Source organism: Paroedura picta, chromosome 3, assembly GCF_049243985.1.
Source record: "Paroedura picta isolate Pp20150507F chromosome 3, Ppicta_v3.0, whole genome shotgun sequence".
Classification (NCBI taxonomy): domain Eukaryota; kingdom Metazoa; phylum Chordata; class Lepidosauria; order Squamata; family Gekkonidae; genus Paroedura; species Paroedura picta.
This window is the reverse complement of record NC_135371.1, coordinates 75,709,200-75,728,958: the sequence shown is the minus strand read 5'-3', so window position 1 is coordinate 75,728,958 and position 19,759 is coordinate 75,709,200. Positions and strand designations below refer to the sequence as shown.

General features: G+C 45.1%; 1 protein-coding gene across 8 annotated transcripts in view; it reads left to right on the top strand.

The window, feature by feature from the left end:
- The first annotated feature begins 1,275 nt into the window (after positions 1–1,275).
- LARP1 (La ribonucleoprotein 1, translational regulator) overlaps positions 1,276–19,759 on the top strand; it is a 170,970-nt gene continuing 152,486 nt past the window's right edge. For 3 of the 8 annotated variants that reach the window (XM_077326462.1, XM_077326463.1, XM_077326464.1), the window contains exon 1: positions 1,276–1,929. In XM_077326462.1, coding sequence (XP_077182577.1) covers positions 1,452–1,929 — 478 coding nt within the window. In that variant the 5' untranslated portion in view covers positions 1,276–1,451. Of the gene's footprint in view, positions 1,930–2,509; positions 2,530–2,895; positions 3,201–19,759 lie in introns of those variants that run through there. The other 5 variants (XM_077326461.1, XM_077326459.1, XM_077326458.1 and 2 more) reach the window with 3 other exon arrangements.

Genomic DNA, 19,759 nt, shown 5'->3' with positions numbered 1-19,759 from the left:
GTTATGTTGGCTGATGCACTCAGCCTTAAGGCTTCACATGAACATTCCAAGTTGTGTGAATCCACCACAAGTCTATTTTGCTGTGTATACATGTGGTGAGAAGCCACAGCTTTCCATTGAAAATAAAGGTGAATTTCTTCAAAGCATTCCAGAAAATTCACCTTTTTCTGTTGTCTCCTCCACCCACAAAGTTTAGATTACAAACTCCTGGGGCAAAGACCTATCTTGGTAATAAGAAGCCACAGAGGGTGGCTGACAGACAAACTAGCAATATAAGTTGGTAGCTCTGGTGCATTTTTCAGTTGTGAGAAACAATAGTTACAAAAAAAGGTATGGGAAGGAGGGGCGGGGGAAGGAGACAGGTAGCCATGCTGGCATGTGGGGTTGGCAGGGAAACCATGGAAGCATAAGTAGCATTACAAAGAATTAGAACTAGCTGAACTACTGTAAAAAGGTGAGGCCTTTAGAAATCTTAATCTGAAAACTGTGAACGAGGATTAGAAGAATGAAGATATCAGGAATGAAGTGAATGAAAAGTGAGGCCATGTTTTTTCCTGTTATGGATGGTTAGCTGCTCTAAACTTCAAATGATTCAGAAAGGTCGTGCTGGAAAGGAATAGACATACCATTGTATGCACTCGAGAGTCAGTTCTGTTGATTTTAAACCTACTTCTAAGAAAACATGTACGGGCTCATAACCGAAGCCCATCTCATGCATTTTATTAAGGCGAAACACAATAGTATTAAACTTTTTTATTATTTGGATTTTGCTCTGGTCCAACGTATCTTCCTAGGAGCAGATATTCACACATTCAGCCTGTTAAGCACACTTTCAGTCCTATCAGAGCAAACAAGTCCACTAGCTTACTCCCAAGTAAAGTGCAAAAGACATTCCTGTCAAATGCACAAGCCCTTACTTTCCTTTCGGAACCGTATTAGAAGGCGGAACCTGTGCAGGCCCCTTGTATGAAGCGGTTGCTCCGTTCCCTTTCGCGACCGCTGTCCCTTTAAGGCCTGTCTCCTCGTCCAATTGCATCAGGCACGCGCGCTTCGGGCTCGCACTAGCGGGCTCCTCCATTGGCAAAGCGCGCTCTCGCTTTGCGCGACGTGCGCGCACCCTCTCCTCCCTCCTTCTCTAGGCGGAGCTAGCGGAAGGTCGCGCGCTCGCCTGGCCAGTCGCGTGGTCTCCTTGCTTCTCCATATTGCTGCGGAGGCATTAGAAGAGACGGGGGAGGGGGGGACGACGGGGTTGGGCTTCAAGGGTGGGGGGGAGGAAGCCGGCGGCTTGGGGCCCCCCTACGCCTCGAGGTGCGAATCCACCTGAGCGGGGCGGGCTATTGGGGCCCGGCGAGGCGGCTTACAACCGCGGGGAATCGACAAAGTTTTGGGCGTGTGTGTTGTCCGGGGGGAGCCTGGAGCATAGGGGGCGAGGCGGGTTCGTGGGGGTGCAGATGGCTACCCAGGTGGAGGCTCTCCTGCCCGCAAACTCTCTGCTGCCCTCCGAGGAGCACGGGCTGGTGATTAAGAAGCCCCAGGAGAAAAGCGAACACCTCATGCACCAAGGGGAGAAGGCCAACGCCGACGAGTGTAAGGGGGGTGGCCCCGACAGCTGCAGCAAGGAAGGTGGCAGTGGCGGTAGCGTGGGGGACCATCTGCGGCGGAACGGGGCTCTTAAGCTCCCCAGCATCAAGCAGCAGAAGGAGGACAGTAACAACCAGGAGAAGGAGAACCTGCTGCACCAGAGGAGCGCCGGCGTCGAATCCAACCGGCTGCCATGTGAGGCCAGCAGCAGTAGCGGCGGCGAGGAGGGCGGCGATCAGGGCGGCTTTGGTCGCAAGGAATTCATCGAAGCTCCCCCACCCAAGGTTAACCCGTGGACTAAGAACGCCCCCGTGGCTCTGGTCACTCTCAACGGACAGTCGCCTTCAGGTGGGTCCTGGGGAAGCGGGGGGGATACGGCAAAAAGGAGCCTCTCCAAGTGGGGAGTCTCCTCTCCGCAATATGGTGACACCCCCCTTCTCCGAACTCCACCCCGCCTTTGTCCATCCTCACGCAGTCTAGTCGACTTCACTTGGCTTTGGATCCACGTCGTATTTATTTAAAAAAACAAAAACGGCACAACTGAACGGAAAGGGGGGCAAATGGAGGCGGGTTGAAAGCATGGCAGGAGGCTTTCACAAGCCAGTGTAAGCCGTCTCTTCGGGCCTCGCTTGCAGGAAAATACGCCCGCTCTGGGCGCAGAGGGAACTACCTTGAGCAGAAATGGGTGCCGCCCCCGCGACACCTCCCCCCCTGTGTGACATGGAGTTAGACTTTTCTTGTAAAGGCGGGTGTGCCATGAACAAATCTGCCCTGCGCTCCCCCCTTTTACGCGCAAGCACCGTCGTTACAATATTTATCAGACTGCAAATGTTTAATGAGCGCGAGCGATAGAGATTTCCACACACCGCTTCCCCTTCAAAGCGGTGCCCGTCCAAACGCCGTGGCCGAGTCGAAGTCTGAACGTAGCGGGAGGCAAAGCGAATCCATGTAACGTACACTTAAGCCGGTGCCTTTGGCCACCCAGCGTGGACGGGGTGGGAGCAGAAAGGAGGAGGATCGGCTTCGGGCTAGCAAAGCCACGGCCGCCCTTAATTTTAATGGGGACAGGAATTCTTTTCCGAAAGCAGCGTGTTGTCTTGTTTTTGAAGTTGCCCAAACGGCCGTCAGGCAGCCGGGCTCGCGTTCGAGGGGGAGGGCGCGGAGAGCATGGGTCTCCGGGAAGGCGCTGGCGGAGGGTCGTGCGGTTTGGCTGGGGGGGGGGGGGCGCTCGGGAGGTTCCGAGGCGTTGTTGCGGCGTTCTAGGCCCCGATGAAAACGTGCTGCGGCCGACGGTTTTGAACGTTCAGCCGCCCAACGCCCAGCCGCCCACTGTCGCCGCGTGTGTGCGGCCGCTCCGGCGCTTCCTCTCCTTTCCCAGCATTCCACTGCAGCAAAGGCAACGTGGTTTTCTTTCGGGCGAGCATGTGATTGCTTACAGCTCGCGGCGGAGGGCCTCCGGTTTGACCCCTTTTCGCAGCAGCCATCGCATCCCCCTCCCCGCTTTTGGTTGCTGTCGTTTAGGCCCCGGAGAGGCCGAATCCTCTTCAGGACTCCTGCTTGTATCAGTTGAGGCTTACAAGGTGACAGCGAAGCTGTATCAAGGAAAGAACGCAGGCAAGGTTAGGCCTTCCAGCTGCTCTTCAGGCTGGGTTTCCTTGTGTGTCGTCCTGATCGCGTTTAATTGGGACGTTTTATTGCTTTTCTTTATGGGGAGGCTGACTTTGACCCCCCCCCGTTCTTGCACACACTGACCTGTAATTGTAGACAATCTCCCTAATAACGAATGTGTAGCAAAGATCTTTCAAGCATCCACGTGGGCTTCTGAAATTATTGCAACCGGGCAATTAATTGCTCTGGGTATGGTGGCATTTAGGCCTGGGCTTTCTCTCTCATTGGGTTCATGGTTGTGATTTAGTTGAAATGCTCTAACCTATTACTAGAATTGATTCTGAGTGCAGGCTGGAGGAGAAAAGGTTGGACAATTGTTTGTCCACTGTGTTCCTCATGAAACATTAAACAACTACACTACCTTTTGGCATCAGTAGACACACAAAAATTCGCAGTAGCTTTCCAGTTATAATGGCATTGATAATCCTCTAGTATATTTCCTTTGAGATGGGGGAAAGGAGGGGGGGAGAACCATTTAATGACGGATTTATCCATTTTGCAGAAGCCCTCTCGTGACATCCAGCAGCCTTGCTCCCTTAATTTCTACTGAAAAGTCAGTTTAATGGGTAGCTCTAGAGAACTTGTAAATTGTGTAGTGTTCTGTGAAATTTTGGTTAGTCCTAATAAAAAGTATTAGATTGCTTGTGTTTGCATAATTTGTTTGAGGATTGACATAGCTACTATCAGTGTTAACTTTAGTGAGTAATATACAGTGTAATTCTATGCAGAATATTTCCAGCCAAAGCCCATTAACTCTGAGTTGGAATGCTTGTTAACGGGGGAGGTATATGAGCAATATCTTTTGTAAATGTTAACATTTCTCTCATAAGGTGGTTACCTTCACAAAACAAAGAACATGTTAAAAACAGGAACAGTTTTAAACTGTGTTCTCTGGGTTTTAAACTGTCACATACTTTAAAATTGAACGCTAAACTTGAAAATTGATTGGTAATAGATGCTTGTACTGTGCAATGTATGATGATGAATCATCAAGGTTTACTGATTCTTGGAAAAGGCAGAGCTCTGTACCACCTTTGTCTCTTTAAGATGGGTGCTTGATGGTGCTTATTTACAGCAAATGCAGTGACACAAGGACATATTTTATTAAGGAAATCCATACTGCTCAGCTTTCATGAAGCATGGTAATACTGCTCTGTGGAAACATGTTAGAACAGGCTATAGCAGTTAATGGGAAAGTTTGTCATGCTTGGTGTATATGCTATATGCACAGACATTTGGAGGCTTGATATCTTAGACAAGTTGGTTTAATAACTTTTTTCCTTCTGTTACAGGTAAAAGTTCATTAACACATGTATTTAGTTTTCCATTTTCAGCTGCTTCCAGGAATCATCTTTTTGCAAAAAGAAAGACATAGAACGTGATCCGCTTATCCTGTGGTAATGAAAGAGAGGATCCTGTTGGCCATTATAGGTCTCTGTATTCCCTCCTGCATTGTGCAAGTGCACAATAACTATAACAGGATAATTGGAGAGCTTTGTGTGCATTCCAAATCCTCAACCTGATATCCTTTTCTGTTCTATGGAAACTACTCATTCCATTGGTACAAGTAACTTGTAAGGCATGGAAGAACAAAAGGTAGCTTAAATACAGGTGTTTTTGCTACCAACTTTCTTCCATGGCCTTGTTCTCTGTTATTGGGATCCTCTGTTTTACTCACGGTGGGAGATGATGACACTTGTACTCTTTTCAGTTCTCCAGTTTTTGTGCTAGGTTAAAAAAAATCTGCAACTTAACCAAAAGGTGCAAAAATTTCTGAAACCTTTTAGTGATGCTCATAATTGATGTGGCAAATTATTCCACTGTTTTTGTTTGTGGAACTTTGCTTATTCTGCTTTTTAAAAAAGGCATTTTCAATGTGAACATGGTGGTCAGAAATAATCAGATTGAACTGTGTTGTGACAGAGCTTTCTGAAAAATTTTATGGAAATCAATTAGTTCAGTGCCATCATAACTTTTTACTAGAAAATAAGTCCGCTGTAATCTAAATACAACGGGCACTAGCGGGGCTGGCTCGTTGGGCCTGGTGGGTCTCTGGCCTCCCGAGGTCCATCGCCGGAGGCGAGGGCGGCGGCGGCGCAGCCAGGGAGGCGGCGGTGGGCACGTGAGTACGGTTGTGGGGCGGCCTACCTGTCTGCGGTGGTGGTGGGAACGCGGCCCTGGCAGGGTGGGCGCCGCAAGGTGCTTGCGGCGGCAGGGGTGGCTGGGCGTGGCGTCTTGTGGGCGCGGGCTGTGGCGGCTTCACGGCTTGGCGGAGGCGCCATGGAGGCCACGTGAAGGGAGACGCGAAGGCGGCCGCATGTGTGGACGCACCTTCCGTCGGAGCAGCGGCGGGCCGGGCCTGTCATCGTGGACGCAGACTTGTGCTCGGCTGCTGGGAACGGGCGGATAGGCATCTGGAGGGCGTAAGGGTAAGTTGGGGCGAGGAGAAGGGTTGATGGGGTGGCAAGGGACGGGCAGGGTGGAGTTCGGAGTGGAAAGGGGCGCGGAGAGCAGCCGTGGGAGATAATTGGGCACGGGGGGGGGGGGAAGCGGCAGCAAGGGCTGTCGTTGCTGTCAGGGAAAGGAGGTATCCCTGGCTGCAGCGGCGTGGGGTGACCCTCCTCCCTGTCCTTGGGCAACTGACCTTCTGGAGGGTGGAGCGGCGAGGATGGCCACTGAGGACTGGAGAGTCGGCGGCGCGGTGTTCGGGAGACGGGCCAAATAGCCATTGGCCACTTGGCCTTAGAGTACCACTCGGAGGAGGGATTCGCTCCTCTGGGTTTTTATCTTGGACAGTGCCCGCCCACTCTCCTCCCACTTAGCCCTTAGCCTTTTATTTAATACCACGGAGCGGTTTAAAGATTAAAGATGGTGTTGCATGATGTCTTATAAAACCTAGAAACCTTGTCCATAAAGGGCTAGTATTTTATATTGCCTCCATCTTTTCTTTAGTCTTCCTTCAAATAGTCTCCTTGCACTTCATCCATCTAACCATTATACATCGAAATGGTCTCAGGCCATTGCCTCTAAAATTAAATCCTTGATTCTTTAGCTAATTCTGGAGAGGACCATATTTTTCAAACCCTCCAAAGAAGAATCCAGGATATTGATCTCCAGATAATTTAAGTTGATGCAGGGGCGCTATGTTCTCCATGAGCTCTTTGTTTAGCCTACACCCCAAACTCTATGGCTTATTATTTCTCCAATCTTATAATACCTTTGAATAGTAGAGCGTTTATGTTAGCCAGACTAAATGCATTTCCCTCCGCAATGTTGAAGGCAGGTATTAGAGAAGTCCCCGCAATAAAAGAATTTGCAGGTAATGCCATACAGAACCAGACTCAATTTGCCATATTATTTTACGATGTGAGATGTATAACCACCAATGTTCTGATTTCCCCACTTTTATCTTTTCCTAATGTGACAGATTGCTGCTTACTGATAATTGCTCGGAGACCACTGAATGGGTAGCCAAGTTTTTATCTATTGCTATGACCTATAGAAGAGCCTCTTGTGGCGCAGGGTGGTAAGGCAGCAGAAATGCTGTCTGAAGCTGTCTGCCCATGAGGCTGGGAGTTCGATCCCAGCAGCCAACTCAAGGTTGACTCAGCCTTCCATTCTTCCGAGGTCGGTAAAATGAGTACCCAGCTTGCTGGGGGGTAAACAGTAATGACTGGGGAAGGCACTGGCAAACCACCCCGTATTGAGTCTGCCATGAAAATGCTAGAGGGTGTCACCCCAAGGGTCAGACATGACCCGGTGATTGCACAGGGGATACCTTTACCTTATGACCTATAGAAGAGCCTCTTGTGGAGCAGAGTGGTAAGGCAGCAGACATGCAGTCTGAAAGCTCTGCCCATGAGGCTGGGAGTTCAATCCCAACAGCCAGCTCAAGGTTGATTCAGCCTTCAATCCTTCCGAGGTCGGTAAAAGGAGTACCCAGATTGCTGCTGGGGGGTAAACGGTAGTGACTGGGGAAGGCACTGGCAAGCCACCCCGTATTGAGTCTGCCATGAAAACGCTAGAGGGCGTCACCTCAAGGGTCAGACATGACCCAGTGCTTGCACAGGGGATACCTTTACCTTTATGGCCCATAGGGTAAAGCAGTAAATGTCACTGGCTTTATCTTTTTGTACTTTTTTGTAGTTTTATAGATCTGTATCACAGAACGAATTTGTATGCTGTTTTATATTTTGGATACCATTTAAGGTTTTGTCTTGTATAGTTGATGGTTTAATGTTACATTAGTCTGCTAACATGTTTTTTAAAATTAATGCATGATAGTGTTGCTTTTTGAATACGCGTATTGGCAAAGGTGATATAGCAGTTGTATTGCCATAGTGCTTGGAAGATGTGGCTATCTGAGGGTAGGGTAAACCAAATGCTCCTTAGGATAAGTCTTCAGTGAGCCAACAGGGTGTAATAGGTGGTGTATTGGACTAGGATTTGCACGAGCCAGGTTTTAATCCCTGCTCCACTTTAGGCCATTCTTTCTCAATCACACCTATTTCACAGGTGGTGATTGTGAGAATAAAATGGTGGAGGGATTCTTTGATTCCCAATTCAGGGGGGGAGCAAACGTGATCTTAAAATGTTGGCATTTTATGTGAGGTATCTTTCATGACAAACGGTGGTATGGATAGCATTGTTTAGCGGTTCATCCTAGATGGGCTTCTTTTCATTGTTCTCTTAAGAGCTGAGGTGGGACAAGTCCAATTACAGACTGTTGCTGTTCCTGGAAAAATAACATCAAGACTTATTTCTATTGGGGGGCGGGGGGGGGACAACCTTACTTTGGATAATGGTAAGGTTTGTGTAAAGAGTGGCTGTTTTGCCCCTCCATCTTGAGGATGAACCATGACTCAGTGGTGGAGCATTTTCTTTGTTTTTTGTTATTAGGTGCGAAGTTGTGTCCGACCCATTGCGACCCCATGGACAATCATCCTCCAGGCCTTCCTGTCCTCTACCATTCCCCGGAGTCCATTTAAGTTTGCACCTACTGCTTCAGTGACTCCATCCAGCCACCTCATTCTCTGTCACCACTTCTTCTTTTGCCCTCGATCGCTCCCAGCATTAGGTTCTTCTCCAGGGAGTCCTTCCTTCTCATGAGGTGGCCAAAGTATTTGAGTTTCATCTTCAGGTTCTGGCCTTCTAAGGAGCAGTCAGGGCTGATCTCCTCTAGAACTGACCGGTTTGTTCGCCTTGCAGTCCAAGGGACTCTTAAGAGTCTTCTCCAGCACCAGAGTTCAAAGGCCTCAATTCTTTGATGCTCGGCCTTCCTTATGGTCCAACTTTCGCAGCCATATATTGCAACTGGGAATACCATAGCCTAGACTAGACGCACTTTTGTTGGCAGGGTGATGTCTCTGCTTTTTAGGATGCTGTCTAGATTTGCCATAGCTTTCCTCCCCAGGAGCAAGCGTCTTTTAATTTCTTTGCTGCAGTCCCCATCTGCAGTGATCTTGGAGCCCAGGAAAATAAAATCTGTCACTACCTCCATTTCTTCCCCATCTATTTGCCAGGAATTGAGAGGGCTGGATGCCATGATCTTTGTTTTCTTGATGTTGAGTTTCAAGCCAACTTTTGCACTCTCCTCCTTCACCTGCATCAACAGGCTCTTTAGTTTCTCTTCACTTTCTGCCCTTAGAGTGGTATCATCTGCATATCTGAGGTTGTTATTTCTCCCTGCAATCTTGATCCCAATTTGTGACTCATCTAACCCCGCCTTTCTCATGATGTGCTCCGTATACAAGTTAAATAGGCAAGGCGACAGTATACAGCCTTGCCGAACTCCTTTCTAAATTTTGAACCAATCAGTGATTCCATGCCCGGTTCTCACTGTTGTTTCCTAACTTGCATATAGGTTTCTCAAGAGACAAATAAGATGCTCTGGTATTCCCATCTCTTTAAGAACTTGCCACAATTTGTTGTGCTCCACACAATCAAAGGCTTTAGCAAAGTTAATGAAGCAGAAGTAGATGTTCTTCTGGAACTCCCTAGCTTTCTCCATGATCCAGCGTATGTTGGCAATTTGATCTCTAGTTCCTCTGCGTCTTTGAAATCCTGCCTGTACTTCTGGAAGTTCTCGGTCCACATATTGCTGGAGCCTAGCTTGTAGGAATTTGAGCATAACTTCAATACCTGATATCTCCTGTTGAAAGTAATATGAAAGTAATTTAACAGTAATCCTGCAGAACCGCTGCCAGTCAGAGTAGGTAATGTCCTTGATAGACCAGTGATCTCACTCAGCTTAAGGTGGAGTCTTGTGTTCATCGTTGTCTCTGTAATGTAGTCAAATGGGAAAGCTGTTGACAAATATGCACATAGGTGCTTTAAAGGAACACCACTGAGTCTGAATTTTGCTTACGTATTTCAGAAAGGATTCATGCATGTTCAAAAGTAAAATATTCTGAATATGATTGTGGTTCCAGATAAAATATAAAGTAATTTAGTTGCTTCTTGAGATTTATAATTCATTATCCCTTTTTGTTTTCCTTCTATTTTTTGGTACAAAAATTGGGATCCTTTTGAAATAAACAAGGTATTGCAAAGTAAGAGAGTTGAGAAGAAAGCTACAAAGTGAAGTGCAAAGCCATGTAGCATAGTTCAAAGGTGAAAGTAAATTGGAATGGCCCAGTAAAAAAAGTGGCTGTGTCAACCTACTCCAACCTTTGAAATGCATCCCCTATCTACTAAAATCGGTAGATAGAACAGCCTTTCTCAACTTTTTACCATTGAGAAGCCCCTAAAATATTCTTCAGGCTTGGAGAAACCCCAAATGTGGCATTTTAGTACAGAATATGGGGCTCCTCTCCATCCCAGCCCTTCCAGGCCCATCGTTGGCCATTTTGGGAGGGGGGTAGACATGACCATATATGGTCTTATCACTCAATAAATCTTTAAAATATACTAAAATAATAAATATTATATTAAAATAATAATCCCGAAATATTTGTGAAATCCTTCAAGGGCCACCAAGAAACCCCAGGGTTTCATGGGATCTTGGTTGAGAAAGCCTGAACTAGAATGATTGAGGAACGAGCCAGATGCCTGCATGACTGATGGAGCTAGGAATGGTACTGCTTAGCTCAGCCTTTCCTAACTTTATCATTGGGAAGCCTCTGAAACATTCGTCAGGCTTCGAGAAACGGCAGAAGTGGTGCAATTGCAAAGAATATGGTTGGGAAGCATAGCTGTGTACAAGCCCACCCATGACTCCTCCTCCAGGCCATTTTGGGAGGGGAGGATGGACATGGCCATATATGGTTATATCACTAGATAAATGTTTAAAATTTTTTAAAAATTTATAAAAAAATTAACTCCCATTCATTCAGGATACCCTTCCACTACCATCAAGAAACCTCAGGGTTTCATGAAAACCTGGTTGAGAAAGCCTGGCTTTGCTGATGGTAGATTTTTCATTTTCAGATACCTTTATTGGCATAAAATTTGATATACATAAAACAAAATTTAAAACAGAAACAAAGTCCTGGCATAGACATATGGACAACAGTAATATGGAGAACAGTAATAAAGCCTTATGTCATCAAGCCAATCTGCAGCAGAGATAGATTGGTTCTCGAGATAATTGACAGAATTTTTGCAAGGTCCACTATCTAAGAAGACTCCTTTATACTCAATAACATTTTCACTAGATGTTTCTCATCAATGCACAGATACTTCAGTTTTCCCATAATCCCCCCCCCCATATAATGATGGAATATCTGAAATTTGGGGCAGTTGAATAATAAGTGGTTGAGGGAATCTGGTACATTTTACCTGTGCAGACAGCTTCTCTTTAGCTGATGGTAGCATTTCAAATGGCAGTTGCTAGTTTTGTCTGATGGTGCGACTGGAAAGACTTCCATCCTCCATGAGGGATAACAGTCTTGTGAGAGGCTGAGAGGGATAGATAAACTTGCAGTGTGTTCTTTAAAACAATTTGAGAGGCAGCTAAGGAGAATGTGACTGGACATTGGATTCAGGCAGTATAGGAGCCAGTTGCAGAGAGAGGGAGCAAGGGATGATGGCTTGTGTTCCTCCCCCCACCCCCCAAAAAAACCTGGGTCCAGAAGAACAAGAGCTGTGGCAGAGCACAACTCTTAAGGGAAGTGTCTGAAGGAAGGGGCTGGAGCATGACGGTTGTTCGTGAGAATTTTTACCCTGTTATAGCTGATTAGGCGAAAGTCTTAAAAGTTGTAGTACATTATCTCAATAGCATAATGTGACGCCAAAGGATAATGGCCATTTAGTTGGTTCTAGCAGCAGTGTCACTTATAACATGGTGGTACCCTTCTTTGTGCTGATCTGATCTAATAAGGTATACTGAGATTTTTTTCTGGAAGAGGTCAGGAGTTCTAGGAGACTGACTAAAAGGATATCTAGAAGGGAAAAGCCATAGACAAACAGGATTTGTTCAGCAAAGAGGAAAACCTGATGGATATTTGTTCAGTAGGTTAACTGATTGTAATGAAGCAATCTTCCAAAGAACATTGGCCTGATCCTGCAAGGCATTTCTCATGGTAAGCAGAAGGGCACATGCAAGATTCCCTAAACTCGTATCATAGAACTCGAGGCAGTCTCAGATTCAGAGCCAGACTTGCCTTCACTTCACCAAATTTGCTTCATCATGTGCCTTCAGACCAGACTTTGTTATTTAAAACCTTTATGTAGACAGCAGGGATTGTCATTTTCAATCATCATCAAAGTAATATAATCAGCCTATTCCTGGACTATACAATATACTGGGATCTTAATCTTGAAGATCTTTGTTCCCAACAACTTGGATTCTGTACAGTGCAGATTTAATGAAAGATATGGCATGCCATTTGGGATTCTGTGTTGTAAGAATCTCTGGTGCTTCTGGGGAGATATGGTGTTGCTAGGTGTATGAACTTGTCAGGTTGCTTAGTTAACTAGAAAATGAATGTTAAGAATTAATTCCATCTTCCCTAGAATTTGAAATGCTTTATTTTTTCATTATGATTTTATCATGTTCTGTAAAACATCTTAGTACATAGATTGCTCAGTCATGCTCTTTTTTCAGAGATATTACAGGATAAGGTATATCCTTTCATTTAAAAGCACCTCTATTATTCTAATTGTAATAAGTTGCAGTCCTAATTGTGTCCTGTTTGTAGAGATTTGCTACGTAATGCACGACTTGGTCAAGTATGCCACAGAAGAATGAGGGAAGTGATGTGTGCTTTGTCTCAGCCTTTAAAAACCATTAACCCTGAAGTACATCTTGCTATTTTATAGTAACCTGGGCATTTTTTACCTGAGGATTGCATCATATTGACTGTAGTTCTACCCATTTTTCGTGCATCACATCTTGCTGTACCAGCATTGTGTTACATGGGTGGGACTAAATTTGTTTTTAAGCCTTCTCTGGTCAGTATTGCTTCTGCAAAGGTTTTGGGCAGAACCTGATATTTTCAATTTTTTATAATTGATGGTTTGGCAGTGTCAGCTGCTGAGTAGCTTAGTATGTGTTGGTGTTAAAATTATTGGGCATCTCCAAGATCAGCTTTTTTCAACCTTTTTCATCCCCTGAATCTATGTCAGCTGGCCACACCTCCCTGACATGACTCCCAGAATCACCATCTGCAACTTTCCCCCTTCTTTTGCTTCCTTTACTACTACTACAGTGACTCTGCCTCATATGAGCCAGAAAGAAGGGCAGGAGCTGAGAAGATAGCCTGTAACACCATACCACGCCACAACCAACTCCTCCCCTTTGATTTTTACACTCACGGCCTATCCACTGAGCCCTTTGAGAGATGGGCAGTTTTGGTTGGGATTAGGTGTGCAGGCTCTGCCCCTCCCAGGCACAGAAACTCACACTTGGGAGGGAGAGCAATGGATACAGCCATTTCCCTAGCTTGTGGTGGAGTCCATTAAGGTAGGAGGAGAAAGGCTGGAGACCCCCACCCCCCAAGCACCTGCAGACACTCAGGGGTCCCTGGACCCCTGGTTGGGAAATTGCTGTCTTGGATTGTTGTAGTGAATACAATGATTCACTACACAGTATTACAGTAGTAAAACAGTGGGACACAGGAGTCTTAGAGATAGCTCTTCAGGTTGCCAACAGTGGTGGCAGGCAATGTTGTAAAATGCTAATTACTATGTGTCTTCAAGTAAGGAGTAGGACTGACAGATCATGAGCAAAGGAAGAATTGGTAAGTACTTCTCTTACCTCCCCTGTAAAATGTAACAAAAACTGCCAAAATCACAGCTTCCAGTATACACTTTTACAAAATGAAAGTTAGTTAGTTATCCACTTACTGGGTTTAACGGCTGCTTTTGGCCCAAGTAAGTTGTGTGCAATTTTGTCTTTTGAAGGACATCAAAGGTCCTTTTTCTCTTCCACTATGGTTATGCCCTTAATTTTTTTCTGGACCTTTGTCCAGTGCACTGTTTGTTCAAGTGATGCTGCCAGAATGTAGTGTTTGAGTGAAAACGTTCATATGCCTTGACTGATCCTCCCTAGCATAGTTTAAGTTGTAGCATTCTTTCATTCAGGTTTTCTATATTCAGTTATGTTTCTTTTCACAGGGAAGGTTGTTTAATATTACATCTCAATTCTAAGTATACCAACTTTGAAAGAAGTCCCATTAATTTCAGTGGGATTCTTCCAAGTAACTATGCTCAATGTGAGTTTGGGGAGAGATTCAAATGCATCAGTAGGAATTAATTTTCAAGGGACAAATGTTCAGTTGTGCTTAAATCTCTTGCAAAAGTTGACTTGGGTAGCTTGCATCTACGGCTGTTTGAACCTTTCCCAGTTAGCATTAATTAAATTAAATTCTCACTGATAGTAATATCTCAGGGATATTTAGTGGGGACTTTGAATTCCATTAGTTTGGAAGCTTAAGTTATTCTCAGTGAAACAGAGTTGAACAGGGAACTTTCATGTTCTTGTTGTGGTAAGAATTAATAGCATCTTTGCCATGTGATGTCATGAGAGTTACTTTTTAAATGACACAGCTCCATATGAAAATGACACAAGCTCAGTCTTGCCCTTTTAGTAATTTTCTCCTTTAGTTTAGTAGACTGATGTGTATTTGTGATACTTAAGATTCAGTCTCTTGTATTCTCATAAATATTAAGTGTTCAAGTGTGTACTTTGTGTTTAGTCTTCCTTGTAACAGCTGATATCTCTTCATATGGTAAGGAGCTGAGACTGAGATATGGCATATTTAAGGACACTTGGTGAGTTCTTCTGTGAGTTGAAATTCAAACTGTGGTGTTCTGGATCATAGCTCAGAGTCTCAATCATTATGCTACACCAGCTTTTTGAAGTAGCAGAACAGGCCAACAGACTGGATTTCACATCCCCACTCATCCATGTGCTTACAGCCTTTGGCTGCATTCCAGAATATTTGCAGGGGCTATTTCTGGGACTGAGCAAAGGTGAAGTTCCCCTTACAGTAGGAGTTTATGCCATGCAGGCGGGATTTGCATCTGTGTTGTTGACTTCAGTTTTTAGTAGGATGTAAAGTAAAAACTGACAGAACTAAAGCAGTTCCACAGGGCCTGTAAAAGGGAGCCTCCACCAGGCATTTGGTTGATGTCTACCTAATCCATCGCTCCCAATTGGCCAAGCCCGGCCCCCCACCATAACTGTTACGAATCCGCCCAACCCCTGGGTCTCAGGACGAGTTAAGCTAAGGCTCCTTGCAGTTCCACCTTGCTTTAATGTTATTGTTGTTATTGTTATTATGTTAATGTTATTGTTGTTACCACCTTACTGTTACTAGAGTGATGCTACCTGTACCATTTTGTTGTTTCATGTAAATCACCCTGATCCTTCGGGGAGGGCGAATACAATAAATAAATAAATAAAAATCATTTACTTGCAACCTAAAAGTGAATAGAATCATAGGAAACTAGTAATATAGCCCGCTGTATGAGGAATACAGCGGACGCTAGGAACGAACCTTTGTGAGTGTCCCCCGGCAGCGGTCCTGTGTGTCGGCTCTCTGGTGCGGCGGCTCTTTGAGGGGGCGGCCTGACGCGGCGAGAGGCGCAAAGCGCCTCTTGCCGCGTCAGGCCGCTGGTCAGGGAGCCCCCGGCAGCCATGCTTCGCACGGCTGCCGGGGGCTCCCTGGGGCGGCGGCCTGAAGCGGTGAGAGGCGCAAAGCGCCTCTCGCCGCATCAGGCCAGGAGCAACTGTGAGCCGCACTGTGTGTGGCTTGCAGTTGCTGGGGCTGGGAATCAGAGGGACCAATCGGCAGGCGCTTTGCGCCTGCCGATTGGTCCCTCCGATTTTCTGTCCAGAGGAAGGGTCCAATCCGGACCCTTTCTTATCACGGACACATCCTGCCCCAGAAGCCCTTAACGAATTATTTAGTCCGCGGCGCCGCGGGCGGTGTTTAAATTTATGGTGGGTTTGGAGGACATCAGATTGAGACCATTGAAAATGGCTTGATTGCCTTCCTCCTGTCAGCATTGTTTTTTTGTGTGTAAGGAGGTCGCTATACTTTGCTGGTAAGTTCTGAGGTGTAAGTCTTATGGTGAGAAGTTCAGATAATTGGGTTGTAATATGCTTATCCTAGCCATAGTGCAGGTTTTCCTTCAAATTATTGGAAAATTGCTTGATAACTTCCTGATTCTAATTCCAAAGTTAGTACCTAGCAGCCTGTGCTTAACTGTTCTCTCAGGTTACTATCTGTAGTCAGCTTCTTGATGACTTTAGCAGCTGGTAGTGATAGGTTTCATACAACACCAACAAAGCATGGTGCTTTACATAGTTTTGTGAACAAAAAAGTCCACCTCCTGCAGCTGGTGAATTTGTAATCCAGGTTTTGACAGTAAGGAAGCTGATGGGTATTGGGGAGAAGAGTAGAAGGGAATGAATGTGAGCACATAGGTTGTTGTTGTTGCGAAGTTATGTCCGTCCCATTGCGACCCCATGGACAATGATCCTCCAGGCCTTCATGTCCTCTAGCATTCCCCGGAGTCCATTTAAGTTTGCACCTACTGCTTCAGTGACTCCATCCAGCCACCTCATTCTCTGTCACCACTTCTTCTTTTGCCCTCGATCGCTCCCAGCATTAGGCTCTTCTCCAGGGAGTCCTTCCTTCTCATGAGGTGGCCAAAGTATTTGAGTTTCATCTTCAGGTTCTGGCCTTCTAAGGAGCAGTCAGGGCTGATCTCCTCTAGAACTGACCGGTTTGTTCGCCTTGCAGTCCAAGGGACTCTCAAGAGTCTTCTCCAGCACCAGAGTTCAAAGGCCTCAATTCTTTGACGCTTGGCCTTGCTTATGGTCCAACTTTCGCAGCCATATATTGCAACTGGGAATACCATAGCCTAGACTAGACGCACTTTTGTTGGCAGGGTGATGTCTCTGCTTTTTAGGATGCTGTCTAGATTTGCCATAGCTTTCCTCCCCAGGAGCAAGCGTCTTTTAATTTCTTTGCTGCAGTCCGCATCTGCAGTGATCTTGGAGCCCAGGAAAATAAAATCTGTCACTATCTCCATTTCTCCCCCATCTACCTGCCAGGAATTGAGAGGGCCGGATGCCATGATCTTTGTTTTCTTGATGTTGAGTTTCAAACCAACTTTTGCACTCTCCTCCGTCACCCGCATCAAAAGGCTCTTTAGTTCCTCTTCGCTTTCTACCATTAGAGTGGTATCATCTGCATATCTGAGGTTGCTGATATTTCTCCCTGCAATCTTGATCCCAATTTGTGACTCATCTAACCCTGCCTTTCTCATGATGTCCATGAACATCTGGAGGACCACAGGTTGACTATCCCTGGTCTAAAGCAGTTAATAGTAGTAATGTCCACCCTGTATTGTAATGTAATGATATTATGAAGGTGGTCATTGGATCTGCATGTTTTAAAACAAAGATGATGTTTTCCAGAGGGCTGGCTAACTTTTATTAGCTTCAGAGCAGGAACCCTTTGCTCAAGATGAGAACCTTGTGTATTTGGTGACAGCATGATAATATGGAAGGGAGAACGGGTAATGTTGATAAAGAGGGTGCTGTCACTTGGACCTGCTTAGATTAACAGCTTATGCTACTAGTCTTGAGGAACTTGAAGCATCCAGATGGGTGTTCACAATGAATCAGCAAGGCTAGCTAATCGTAAAATTTAAGCTACATTTTATATTTCTGTTTTTACATTTCTAACTTAAGCCTTGAGCCATCTCTGAAGAAGCAACATGCATTTTCTAAATACAAGTATTGTGATTTGACTGTGGCTAATTGGGGTCTGTATCTTACATGCTGAATTTAGGAAGTATGGCACTGTTTCTGTGTGCATCAGTTTCAAAGAAGCATGTTTATTAATTCAGTTTCAGAAACACAGTGTATAAACTAATTAGTGATCAGATACTCACATACAAATATTGTTTAGTTTGCAGCATCTTTTTTGTGTACATGTATACACATAATGCCTTGTATCTTTAAAAAAAATGTCTTGCAAACTGTATGTTCTAGTCATTGAGAAGACCCTGCTTGAGATACAGCTAGAGGAACATAACTTCCAGCATCAGAAGCTGATAAAGGTCCATGCCAACCAGTGATAATCCAAAAAGACAAGGGATATATGGGAACTTGAAGTCACAACAGCTCTATCCTGACTTCTTTTAGGAGGCAATCTAATGCTGGTATTTGGAATAGTGCCCTGATCCAGATCCTTATTCCAATAGTATATTCTCTACACATGAAACATAAGGGATTTATGAATTTTGCCAAAGAGTTTGCCTCCTGGGAACTTGAATCTACTGGTAGAAAATTTAGGCAGAGACCTAAATTTTGAGCCCTGAGATAAACTGATACAAATATAATAAATAGTAACTGGCGTAAAGACATCAACCAGGTGGTATCAGAATGCTGGCTCCAGATTTTAAGAAACGTTCTGCATTTGAACTAGAGTCTCTTGTAAATAGTAAATAGTAGTGGTTGTACAAGTACATTTATCTTTCCAAAACTGGCATTTCCCACCCTACATATAAGTCTATTTGGTAGAATGTGTAAAAGCAACGTATCAGTGAATTGTTACTGTTTTTTGGTGATTTCTTTAACTCTGCATACTTAATTTCAAGTTTTATCCAGTTAGTTACCATGCTTGTGGGAACCATTACCCAAATCAGTAGATTTTTCATATGTTGGTTGATTTACATATATCGTATGGAATACCATGATCCACTCTGAAGGTGCTTGCTCTTCCTGATTCCCCCATTCCCCCCACACCCTGGTTAGTTTTGGTCTCAGGAACCTAATCTTGGGGTGGAATAACCATGTGGGTCAAGAGGTTGTAGTGGCGGCAGGGAAAGGCTCCTTCCTCCTGCCTTAATGCATGCTCATCAGTCAGTGGATCATGGAGGTGGTTATTACCCCTCAAGGCTCTTCATGGCTCATATTGGCAAGATCACCTCCTCAGTTATGCTCTGTGACAGTTTTACTCATTGGAGCAAAGTGTTACTAATGTGCCAGTCTGCAAATGTATAGGATCACCAGCTGATACATGTTTTCTTTGTTTTAGTTTCCACGATGTGGAATAGCCTGCCTGAAGAGGTCAGGAAGACCACTATGGATCTACCATTTTTAAATATCTATTAATATCTATTATACTACAATATAACTTTATAGAAATAGAAATGCCTGCCTAGTTCAGGAGGGTATTTCTATTTCTATAAAGTTATAATGTAGTATAGAATGGAGGGCCCTTTGATAAAGGGAATAGGATTGTAGTATAGTCAGCTGTTGTATTACCTTGCTCTTACTGCATTCATTTTCTACCTTCATAGTTCAGTTCTGGTTGACATACCATGTTAAACATTTTTATCTGTGCTGTGTCTAGTTTTTGTGATTTTAGTTCTATTGCATCATTTGTTGGATGTCCCATGCCATTTGGTTGTTTTGTCTTACAGAATATTGGGAGAGGCAGACTGTAAAGCAGCCTTTCTCAACTTTTTTACCATTGAGAAACCCTTGAAAAATTCTGCAGACTTAAAGGAACCCCCAAAGTGGTGTAGTCATTTTATGGTTGGGACGCATAGCTGTATGCATGCCCACACATGGCCCCCTCCAATTGCCACACCCTATAGGTTCATCATTGGCCATTTTGGGACGGGGTTGTTGTTGTTATGTGCGAAGTCGTGTCCGACCCATCGCGACCCCATGGACAATGATCCTCCAGGCCTTCCTGTCCTCTACCATTCCCCGGAGTCCATTTAAGTTTGCACCTACTGCTTCAGTGACTCCATCCATCCACCTCATTCTCTGTCGTCCCCTTCTTCTTTTGCCCTCGATCTCTCCAAGCATTAGGCTCTTCTCCAGGGAGTCCTTCCTTCTCATGAGGTGGCCAAAATATTTGAGTTTCATCTTCAGGATCCGGCCTTCTAAAGAGCAGTCAGGGCTGATCTCCTCTAGGACTGACTGGTTTGTTCGCCTTGCAGTCCAAGGGACTCGCAAGAGTCTTCTCCAGCACCAGAGTTCAAAAGCCTCAATTCTTTGACGCTCGGCCTTCCTTATGGTCCAACTTTCGCAGCC